General features: G+C 33.8%; 1 protein-coding gene across 1 annotated transcript; it reads right to left on the bottom strand.

Moving 5' to 3' along the window:
• Window positions 1–2,767: 2,767 nt before the first annotated feature.
• LOC116014706 (fimbrin-2) lies at window positions 2,768–8,865 on the bottom strand. The gene is made up of 14 exons (XM_031254648.1): window positions 8,596–8,865; window positions 8,337–8,507; window positions 7,473–7,714; window positions 7,210–7,381; window positions 6,820–6,858; window positions 6,415–6,483; window positions 6,193–6,309; window positions 5,606–5,817; window positions 4,960–5,115; window positions 4,574–4,773; window positions 4,299–4,456; window positions 3,964–4,060; window positions 3,260–3,351; window positions 2,768–3,168 (listed from the first exon to the last, which is right to left on the bottom strand). The coding sequence occupies exons 1-14, from the start codon at window positions 8,680–8,682 to the stop codon at window positions 2,980–2,982; spliced, it is 2,001 nt and encodes a 666-aa protein (XP_031110508.1). The 5' UTR covers window positions 8,683–8,865; the 3' UTR covers window positions 2,768–2,979.
• Between the last annotated feature and the right edge of the window lie 3,756 nt (window positions 8,866–12,621).

Below are 12,621 nucleotides of genomic sequence, written 5' to 3'. Positions count from 1 at the left end.
ATAGAGAGAGAGAAAAGATTCCTTAATTTAGAAATAGAGAAATTATTTAAAACAACTAATTTACTAATGAATATATAATAATAATTCTCAAAATTCCAAAATAATTAATAATAGTTTTACGCAATATCCATACAAATAATTAAAGATTAAAATATTCTCTATAAAAAAATTCATGCAAATAAATAAATAAAAATAGATACACGGTTGAGTGGAATTGTTCTTTTGAGAGGGGGTGGGGGGTGGGGACATGGTTTTTCAAATTCCTAAAGATAGGCAAATAGCGGGAGAGGAACATGGCGGTGGGGCCGGGTGTAGGTTTAGGATGACACGAATCCTTAAAATTAAGACTACTTAACTAATCCTCATAATTAGTAGTATTAGACCTCTAATAATTTAGTTTGAACATCATCAACTTCCACATGCATGCAGCATGCTTTTGCTTTCTTCCCTTCCTTCCTTCCTCCTTCCTTCTTTGCTCCTTAATCCTTCAAGGTTCAATGCTTTTGCTCCCCCCCCCCCCCCCCCCCCCCCCCCCCCCCCCCCCCCNCCCCCCCCCCCCCCCCACCCACCCACCCACCCTTCAATTTTCTATGATATATTTTAATATCGATACTGATACATCTTATATAAATGTGTTATACTTGGTGGTGTGATAGATCAAAACAGAGTCTGTATTAATAAAATCTAAATAAAGAACAAGAGCAAGATAATGTAAAGAGAAATCAATAATGTTTGTAAATTGCTATTGAATATTTTGCTTAGTACTACATACAATAACTTGGTGTTTGTAAAGGACAAAGTGTGTCTCAACAACGCAAAGAATTTAGTATTTATATTAGCCATTCAACAACTTCCCCTGGCGATCTGGGTACCCCAGCATGACTTAGGCATTAGCCATCGTCCATAATTGCTTCCTATATGTCGTGGGGGACTCCAATCAATGATAGGTCTCGGGATCGAGAATCGCTGCGGCCTTCACTTCCTTGGGCATCATATCCTTTGATTGACCATGAGTCAGCTCTCGGGTACATCCTCCGAGATCATGCCTAACCAACCTCACCTCTCAATGTGATCGATCAACTAGCCTAGGCCGACCCCAAGGTCAAACTCTCAACAATTTGCATGCTTAGCTGTGAGTTTGCACCACACCTCTTGGACTTAAAAATTTGGATCATATATTTAAGATATCCATCACTTAGTTTTATAAGTATTATAAGTACTATTGTTAATAATATCTTATGCAATTAGCTATACTCAATAGTGTACAATTAGCATTGATATGATATCGATAAACACTATTTAAAAAAAAAAAAAAAAAAAAACATCATTTTATACTTTGGTTAATGCAAATTGAATTGATGTTAGGTTTTATTTGAAAATCTCTTTCAATGATAAATACTTCATTCACAATGTTTGAATTTAAAATCTTACATAGAAGAAATTAAACTTATTTTTTCTTTCATTTAGACCGCATGTCATTTGTCTTCCTTCTTCCCTTTGCTTCTATTTGCTGTATTTCTTTTGACTAACAGTACAATTTCTTCGGGGTGGTTTAATGGAACTAGGTCTTTTTGGTTTAACAGCACATTAAGAATTAACTCAAAATATAAGGATGAAATTGCAAATAAAGAAAGCTATATGAAACTAAACAATGGTGTAAATGAAGGTCTATTCATAGAATAATGAAAATGATGTGTATTACGTGGAGACAAGGTCTATATTCATATGTGTAGGTGTTACCTATCTTCCTTACCAATTGTACTATGACTAAATTCTTATATTCTAATTAGTGTTTGCACACTTAGATTACATTTTGAACATGTATATAATTACAACTAACTCATTGCAATCTAAATTTCTCATGATAAACTTTAATCTAAATAGATTTCTGTATTCACGAATTACGATCCAAACCCCATTTTCTCAACCCGCTAGGTCTATACCTTAGTCTATCCTCCACGAAACTCACTCATTTCTCTAAACTTGTCTCAACTTGTTATTTTCGAACCTATTGAAATACTCTAAGCCAAATCCATAATGTATTTAATCCAATATCTCAAAATATTCGAACTAATTGTATATACCATAGTATGAGCTAAATAAATACATTGTGTGTTGAAATAAAAGAAATACATGTATAGTAAAATACTATTACATGTAAAATATTTGATAGAATGAATATGCATTATTTTCTTTCTATCTCCTCCTATCTCATCCTTCAATTCCATTTTCCATAGATTCCAAACAATGTACCACAAAATACTTTGTCTAGTTTCGAGACTCAATACTAAATTGTATACTTCTGTGCACGAGGATGTCAATTTAATTCTCACCCACTAGTCCAATGTCTTAGGGGCATAAGTTTAATTTTTTGAAAATAAAAATTAGATATGGAGTGTGAGAAAAATAGAAGTAAAACAAATTCTTATGTACCATGGAACCTCCCTTTCATAACTTCATGACAAATCGAATATACTAGTAAAACAAACCCGCCCAAAAAAATTTAAATCACTTGCTAGTATAGGTTGAATTATTTTTATCTGCCTATTAAGAGCAGGAACCATCATTATACGGTAAATCATAGTTTACATTATAATGTTAACAACTGACATTGAAATTTAATTTTAGTGTATGAATAAATTATTCTTTTTGTATATTACTTTAAGAAATGAACCTTCAATTAAATACGAACTTAGTGGTTCACATCCCACAGTGTCATTTGCCAAGTAAAGGTTAAGCATGGCGCCGGCGAATAGTTACTGACACGAGATTCGAAAATGCCTTCTTTACCAAACATATCCACTATTCACAACAGTGTACTTGTTCCTTCAAAAAAATTTGCAACAGTACTACATAGCCGCCCAAAGCCTAATTCATTTCACAATACCCCAATGAGTCGGCGGAACATGAAGAATTTGATTGTTTCACAAGTTGAATTCATAATAATTAATATACCCGACACCCCCACAGAGCTAGCAGTTATCTACTGCTGTTCTCGTCTGACGAAGTCTCCGAAGCGGTATCGTCCGTTGTGAAGGTGGAGGTTGTGTCCAGGAGGCTGCCGGTCTCGCTATCCGATGAAGAGACGCTCATTCTATCTTCCGCTGGTTGTTTCAAGTACCAGTACATTATACTCGCCGTCAGTGTCAGTATCATCTTCTGGTTTACCTGGTGATATGCAGAGATGGTTGTGGATGGATTAAGTATTCAATGAGAAAAGTGTATAGAGGGGGTTGAGGATGAAGAATTGAATTGTTACCTCGATTATATCTTCAGGGAGCAAGAAGATTGAACAGCCCAGCTTCCTTGCAATACTGATTATGTAGGTTGCGTTCATCTTCTTCTCCTCCTCTACACAACCCAGGTTTTAGACAGTTAAAATGAGTCATCACCAACATATTTGGTGGCAATAATGCACACTTATAAACAGAAAAGGTTCAAACATAACATGCTACAACTCAAGCAAATATGTACACAACACAACCAAATTAATTATATAGTTGGTTTGATAATCACAATGATCCAAATTTGACTGCATTTCGGAGCCTGTTCATTGAGTTGGTTAGCTATTATAAACAACCGAAGTTAGTTTACCTTTTTAAATTAAAGTCACAAGGCATGTTTCACCCAGAGCGCATGAAGGTTGGCTTTCCCAAGATGGTTATTAAGTTTATATATACCACAATGGAAGTTATTCATCTTCATAGAAGATCATAATTAAGGACCTCACTTTCCATTATGTTATACTTTTTCAACTAATAGTTACATATAGTGAAGAACGTTGGGAAATTTCAAGGACAAATATTACTTATACATGAATACGCAATTGCTGCAATTTCAAATAATTGAAGCATGGTAGACCATCCAATGAAATTCACTCAATAAGAAGGGTCATTGCCAATAATAAGAAAATATAATTCAAATCAAAGAATAACCTGGTAGTCTAACTCAAAAGAGATATACCTGTATCTCCTTTCGTGACCAGACTCCAGTTGACAGCTCGAGGGTATACAGCACTGAGCAGCTCAAGGAAGAAGATACCGTCTGACAAACTTTTATCCTGAAAAAATAGCCTCATTTACTCTGCTGTGTGAAACAGGTTATGATAACAATAATGATAAGCTGTGTGGCTGCTCAACAGTAGGCAGTAAATGCCATTCGGGTACAATGAACTTTATTCTACTTGTGTTTTCAGACCAAGGGAAGTCCATGATTTCTGAAAACAGTTGATCAAATCCTTACAGAAATTAACAGATTGAACTTTGGATTTGCCAAGAGAATCTTTAGGGCATAGTTACCTTAAAGCTAGCCATACAACTCTGGCTCCCGGAATTTCTAACTTTGCTGTTAGCCCACTCTAAAATATCAGCATCAGTGATTTCCTTTCCATGGGAATGAAATCTCAAGTTCTTTAAAAGTTGAAGCATATTGAATCGCATTAGTTGCCACAAGTAAGCTGAAGACCAAAAAAAGGAGATCCAGGACCAAATTGAATCAGTTAAAATCATCTGATCAGGAAAATAATAACAAAGATTTTATCCTATATTGTCTATATTCTGAATGGCAGTCATACCTAATATTAGCTTCTTATTCCCTTGTACAATGTCATTTCCAGCTATATTAACTAGGGAAAACTTCAGTTGTTTCCCGATCTTGACAACTTGGTTACAATTTTCTACTTTTCTGAAAGGCATCTTAATTGGAGGCCTAGATGCAATTTTCCAATTAACAATTCCTGGGGACACCTTGTCAAGTGTCTCTAAAAGCAACCATCTGCAGCAAAGTAGAAGTTTATTTACAACAGAACAACATAAAAGAGAACTTGATGAAAATTAGGTCCAGTAGTACATAGTACATATGCGCAATAATTATAGAAAATTCAAATTCCTATTTTTCAATCTTTTGGAAGAACTGTATCAAATGTTTAAAAGAACAATTCAGTGGCAGGATTGCACTTACCCGTTTCTAAGATCTTCAAAGACATTATCTATGTAAGAAGAGTTTCCAAGACTATTAATCCAGAAGCGAAATGCTCTCTCTTCTCTGGACATTTGGGCATCATCTGGAGTAGTTTCAAGAAAAGAAATCTGCTTTGTTTGTGTTGAAAGCCCATTCCTACAGATGAAATCTCTATCATCAGTTTAAAATACTGGACAGAAAATTAAGACAAGAAGAAGAAAAAACAATTGAATATTCCATTGACTGTGCCGCCCAAAACCTGGTATTTTATTTAGACAACATTGGAACTTCAATTGAAAGTTCATTCTCAAGTCACTAAACACAACGGGGAATTAGTTTTTCAACATTCACAGTAAACAATACAGAGCAACTTAATTTAGCACCATTGTATGCTAGATTGTCCAAAGCTTTTGATGAGATTTGAGAATCATCAGCACTTTAAATGGAAATTCCAGAAATGTGGAAAATGGCAAGACATTGAGGTTAAATTTTGGATGCAAGCACACATCTTAAATGAGTTTATCCAAGTATGGCTATGTCCAAAAATAAATTTTATGAGCAACAATGTCAAAATTTCCTGAAGAGTAGCAAATATAAAAGGCTGGCTTCAAACCTGTAATCTATTTGAAAGTAACTATTATCTCACCTATGCTGGAATATATGCGCCACAAATGCAAGGTTAAGATTAGGAGAACCTTCCACAATATCTTTTGCTGTTAAGTATCTTTTGCAACCCATCCTATCAGCATGTTGAAGAACCAACTTAGCTCTTTCCAGATAATCTTTCACAGTCAGTGTAGCTGGATCACTGTGCTCCGGAGCTAGAACATTTAGGAGATGAGCATAAGCCTCTGCATCCTACAGAAAGGTAAACTGGCTCAATAATTGTTGTCTTGCCTTCACTAGAAACTGTGATCCAAAAGATTGATATACAGGTGTAAAACAAAGAAAATCCTTAGCACAAACCAATTAAACGAAACTTTTGTTCTAAATCATTAATGTTGCAATTGAAAACCATAACTCAGGACTAAATGTTTATAGGAAAGAAAAACAGGTGAATACAACTTAGGCAACACCAATGTTATTTTTTTCTCTTCTTTACATTGTTTGTAATTTCCAGAATTAGGAAAAATAATAGCTTGTGGAATTATAGAATGGAGGATGGGATGAATGATAATAGAACAAAAGTGCTTCCAGAGTTTATTGAAATTTTAAATTTCAGCTTATTCCTACCTTTATGTCAGTAGAGAAGTTTGTGACTGTTTTATTGTATTTTGCCTTTTTCAATTGAAAGTTCATCCATCTGAGCAAGATCTTTTCAGGAGGCAGGCTCATCAGCTCCTCTACATCCTAATATTGCAACCAAAACATAATAACAAAATCTGAATTAGTATTGAACTATTGATGCATCAAGTATTCAAGTCTTACAAAAATTAAACCAGTCAACTTCTTCACCTTACAATCATCAACTAGCTCCACCAACTGAGGTGTTTTCTTCAAGTTGAGGTCTGCCAATAGTTGAATCTACAATTTCATAAATAAGAAAATTCTTCTTAGATGCTAAAAACCAAAATGCACATTTTATATCATTAATGTAACATTTGAATGTTATAACTCCGGACTTCATGTTTATAGGGAAAGGGAAGCAGGTGAGTACCACATTCTAAATCATTAATCTCAGATCCAAGAACCATATTGATGGACTTCAATGTTTGTTAAGGAAAGAGAAGCAGGTGATCGCAACTTTAGCAACATTATATCAATTATATGGTTAATAATGCCTACTAATGATTCCTATCTCATTGTAGTTAAAAATTCAACCAGTTAAACTATTACGGAGTAAATAAAAAGCAGCCTTACCTTAATAATTTGAGATATTACTCCTAGAACAAGATGCCTCTGAAAATGAGCCAAAGTAAACAGTATTAGTTAGGAGATCCACCATAAAAAATAAAATGTAATCAAAATAAACCAGAAAAAAAAATCCTTATCTTCATAAAATTATGAAATAGGTTAAATAGATTTGGATTGGTAGAATGATACAGGAGAACCATTTTGATCATGATGATAATTTTAATTAGTCAAGGGACAACAAATGCATCATAGTAAGTGACCTGTAAGATTACCATGATATAATGAGTCATGTGATAAACATGCAGGTTTGCATGTTAAAAACAAGGATAAAATTGCGACAAACATGCTGGATGGCTTAATGGCTCAAAAATTGGAGTTGAGAAAAGGTCTACATACCCTTCCTTCAATGAAGTCTTGAGTTCCAATATTGACCACAGTACATCCAATTGCCTTAGCAGAGTTGAGGCCTAAGGTATGATTCTCATTTCTTTCCCAGGGATTGAGTATTCTCTTCATATTTATAGCCCGTTCGTCAATGGTTCCAGGTACAGCCACATTGATAAGTTTGCTGCATTAAAAGAATGAAAGGAAAACTAATTATATTGGACAATGTAATTCCAGTATCGTTGAATATCACACAAAGTGTTAGAATTAATCACCAGATAAGCACTCCATCCTTTGCAATCTCAAAGAGATCATTTGTTGAAGGATCTATGGGAAGGTATTTCTTTAAGAATTTATCTTCAGCAAGATAATTGTTGATATGTGCTACATATGATGCCTTCTCAGATTCACTTATTGTGTGAAGCAGAGTAGAAGTGGGAGACTTTAGAAATGCTGATGAGTTCTTTGCATTATTTCCCATTCGAGCTGTAGCATGTGTTTGGAGTTTCAAATATATCTATCACAAATATAGCACACTTCTCACTGTCTATCAAAAATAAGAATGAAGACTGAAGAAAAATCACCAAAACCATATGATAACATTAATGGAAGAGAAATTAAGAAGCAAACAAACAGAACAAATTCAGGAACCGAGGATGTTACCCTCTGTGTTCAGAAAAAACAAGGGACCTCAAAATAGTAACTATGATGTTCATCTTTTCTCCGCTCTTTCTAATTGATTTGCTGAGGAATATAAGAATATGAATTTTTTCCCCGCATACTTTATGTCATTATTCATGAAATAAATTTTTAAAAAAATCACATTACTAGCTAATAAAGTTTCACTTCTTTAACCTTTGTGTTTGGTTCTCAATATTCCGGAAACTTTTCAAAAATATCAAAAAGGAAAATACCAGAGCACACTTCGTCCTGTTTTTATGTTCTAAAAGCAGGCGGTGCAAGCAGTTAGATTTGAATTTCGCAAGTTCACCAGGCACTACTTATGGAAATATTTGAAATCCGATCGTTCAAAATTTCAGAACCAAGTACGAAATTTCTTTTATAAGGATTTCAAAGCTTGATCTCTAACATAAATCTATCTGTAGCGCATATAACGATGAAAACGCCTGTATATTTACCCGAAGAAAAAGTTCAAAATCAACATCGTCATCCATGTTCGGATACGAATCTCTGAGAAACGCATCTCTTTCCTTTTCCGTAAGGTTCTCTCCGACGTGCTTCAGCTTAGACATTTTCGCCGGCAAGTCAGCTATCGTCAGACGTCCGGACTCTCTCCGAAACGTAGAGAACTGCATGAACCGCACAGAATCCTCAAAGCCGCATACAAAACAAAAATCCAAAAAAAAAAAAAAATCATTACCAGTGTAGTAGACTTACATTGGATTTTAAACTCCGAAGCTCCACTTGCGTGAACTGGTTCTGCAGCCATGGATCCGATACCAGCACTCCCACATACCCTGCCATTCTTTCGATCCAAATCTCGATTTCACTTCAGAGAACTTAGCTCTCCAAAGCTGTTCGTTCTGTTGCGTTTTTGTGATCCTTCGTTTCTCTCACTAAGATCCGCGAGAGAAGTCTTATGAAGGCCAAACGGAACAGGAGAGCGACTAGTATCCACACACACTGGGGACGAAGCAGAGCTGGCAGCGTGAAAGGTGTCCTGTGGAATTCAAATTATGACCGTTTTGTCCCTGTTGATAACCGATATTATGCGCTGCAACTACCGTTCTAAGCGCTCCTTTTTTAATTAAACTTCTTCTCCCTTTTTAAATTAAACTAATCAAAGCAGTTAGTGGTAATTATTACAAGTTAATGGAAAAAGTTAAAAGGCTGCAAAATTAGTAAGTTCCTACTATGGTAACGGTTACTTTAATCTCCTCATTGACTCATTCTTGAGTTGTTTTAAAACTATAATTAATTGCCGTCACATGGCTGGGGCTCTCTTAACACTGCACCACAATTATCTACTACAGTAATTACACTGTTAAACAGAACAAAATTGATGATTAAGCATACCATATCATGTCATGTATCTTCTATTTTTTTATTTATTTTTTGCAAAAGTGTATCTTCTATTTATAATTAAACTATACATTTTTTTCACTTATTTCTTCCCTTTTTACACAAGTTGGCATCGTCTCGATGAATGTCTTGTACGAATATCTTATATAGATCTGTCGAAACGGACTAAACCTATCAGGATAGGTTGGCATGGTGGCCGCCAAGTCCGTCTAATTTTATATTATATTTATTTATTTAAAAAATTATTAATAATTAGTAAATTATATAAATGATTTATTATTGACATATGAATTAATGCATTATCTATTTGACTATTATTATGGCTTATTACTTTATATAGGTTATTATTATGTTTAACAAATATAATAACATTTTTTAAAACTCTTTAAATTATTTTAGTATACACTTATTAACTTTTAATCAATTTCAAAATTTTTAGAACATGGGAGACCCTAGCATAACTTACAAGCCTAAGAGCATGAATATCAGCGGTTTTTTTGGGGTGATTGGAACAGTGTGTGTACAGGTGGAGGAGTGAGAGCATAGGAAAGAGAAGAAAATAAACGCTCTGCAAATGTTGGTTCATGGTACAGTAACTTTGTACCAAACAAATTAAATGCTTGTTGCGCCTGCGGCGCGCCTAACATTCTTTTTTTTTTCTTTTAAATCAGATTTGTTTATTATTTTTTCCCTCCCCTCCCATTTTCTCTTTCCTAATCACACTTAAAAAAAAACTCCGCTTATACCGTGAAATAACCCCATTGATGAGGATGCTCTAAGGGGCAAGGCGATAGGGCAGGCTAACCCTTTTTAATCATGCAAAACTGGCAGCCCGCCTTGCTAACGGGAGGGCTTTGGTGGTCCTTGCCCCACCCACGTGCTTTAACGACACCAATCGTATACAATTGATCATTATAGGTAAGGTGGAGGTGGGTTCTGAAAAAGTCCACCCAATTCGGGTTCGGGGGAGGGGGGAGGGGTGGGTGGAGAAAATGTAAGGTGAGTCAGGTGATGGATGTAGCCCTCCCCGACCCACCCTGAACCATTGTCATCCCTACATATTCACAACTCTCATCAATTAGTAAATTTATTTTGGTATCTCGAGTATGTTAATCACTTCCTATTCCATTGCTTTTTAAATTTGGTCAAATTTTACTTATTATTTAAAATTAGTATAATTTTATTTTTCAAGTATAATAGCATTATATTTCTTATACTACTACTCAGTCTACTCTTGAGAAATCTAAGGTAAAATTTTGTCATAAATATGAGCTTGTTTTCCAAATAGAGAAACAAACTAACATGTATCATCCAAAATGTATAGATTTATTGGTTTAAAAATTATAAAACTTTTTATACATTATAATAACTATATTTAAATGCTTAAAATTCAACATATTTATACGGAGTATTAGATTTTCTTGTTTGTTAATTATACACAATTATACTGTTTAATCATTTTGTTTGACTTGACTGGATTATAATTGTTGGTAGACAGTATTTAAAAGTTAACACTTAGCATCCATATCACAGGTTGAGTAAACCAAATGCACAACAATAATAAATCTAAACATTTGTTACTAGGCACAACTCAATTGATAAGCTTTGTTTGCTAACAGTCGTTGAATGGTTCAAATTCCACCAAGGACTATAAAAAGTGAGATATATATAAATTTGACCGTGTTTTGTGCACTAGCTAGGTGCCTAGGTATGAGTTTGGGGGAGGAATTCCTGCGATCTACCTCTTTCACTGGTCTTCTGGGCTAATGTACAAAATTAAAATATTATACTAATTATTATGTTAATTCTCTGATCAATTGAACTGATTTCTTGACAGTTACTAACCTTGTCTGATGACGAAGTGGCTTATTATTATTATTATTATTATATATTATTAAGTTAATTTTTCGATCAATTGAATTGATTTCTTGACAGTTACCAACTTTGTCGATGATGAAGTGGCTTATTATTATTAAACCTAATTAGTGCTTCTAAACAAATTCGGTGGAATATTTGACCCAACGGGCAGTCAAGTAGTGGTGAATGGGTATGTGGGCCACCATTGAAATGAGAGGAGTAATTTCGTCATTTTACGCGAGGGGATTTATACAGTCCGGGTTTTCAATTGCGGGGACCACGTAAGAAGAAAGGCCGCTTTAAGAAAAGTTTGAAAAATATGACATAACGGCTCTCACGCTATGGACTGTGGTGCATGGACATGAAGTCATGAACATTGTAGCATTTTCGTAAAATCAAACCCAACATTAATTGAAATTTGAAATGACATTCTTCTGGAAAATAAACTAAAATAAATAAATAAAGAAAAAGCATCCTACTGAATTTGGAAGAACATGAATGCTTCTTTTTGCATTCCATGATTCCTATGAATCGTGGGGACGTCAATTTATGATGACCACAATAATTCTAACCCTTCCCAAAATGGATCACTACGTGTATGAAACATAATTATGGTATACAAAAGTCACAAGTATAATTTTTATCAATATTTTCTTAGTCAGTTTTGTTGTATGTTTTCTTATTTTGATTTGACATTTTATGCATGATTTGCACGCTATTACACATGTTCAGAATTTACCTAACACACCTTCATGTAGTGATTGTGAATTTTTATTCAGCACCCAATAATAATAATAATAATAATAATAATAATAATAATAATAATAATAATAATGCTAACCCTTCCTTATAAATTTTAAAATAAATTTTTATAGGGTAATATTTTATTAAATCACACTTAAGTAATTATTTTGTATTATAAAGTAATTAAACAATTTACAATTGTATTGTCTTATTTAGATATGCATATGAGCTGAGTCAAAATAAGCTCAATGGGTTTTAAAGTAATTACATTCTTAGAGTTCAAACATGACCTATAATTAAATTGGAATATATATATATACCTGCATATTTTCATTTTAAACTTAATTATTTAGAGTGTAATGTTCTTTCCAACTAAGTTGGTCTGATTGTTGGTTTGATATCTACAAGGATCTAAGTTTGACTTCCTATGAGAATTGTCTACCTATTGACTTTCTTGGTTAAGTCAAGTGCCTTATTCGTGATATATAGCTAGTATTTTTTTTCTTGGTAACCATATACTTTTTCATTTTTTTTATTTATTTTAAAAGGAAAAAGAAAAGACATTATTGTATTTCTTGTTGGAAGCACATTCCAACCACGAAAACCAAAACATTAAAAAACAAACAATTAGAGAATAACATAAATATCCATATTATTATAGTTTTATTCGGGAAAAAAATTAAAGAAAGTAATCAAGTGTCCCAAATAATCTCGATGTGCATAGCTGTGAGGCATTTTTGTCACAAAAATAAAAAAATAAAAAATAAAAAAAGAATAGCA

Source organism: Ipomoea triloba, chromosome 4 (genome assembly GCF_003576645.1).
Source record: "Ipomoea triloba cultivar NCNSP0323 chromosome 4, ASM357664v1".
Classification (NCBI taxonomy): domain Eukaryota; kingdom Viridiplantae; phylum Streptophyta; class Magnoliopsida; order Solanales; family Convolvulaceae; genus Ipomoea; species Ipomoea triloba.
The sequence above is the reverse complement of the archived record's forward strand: the minus strand, read 5'-3'. Positions and strand labels throughout refer to the sequence as shown.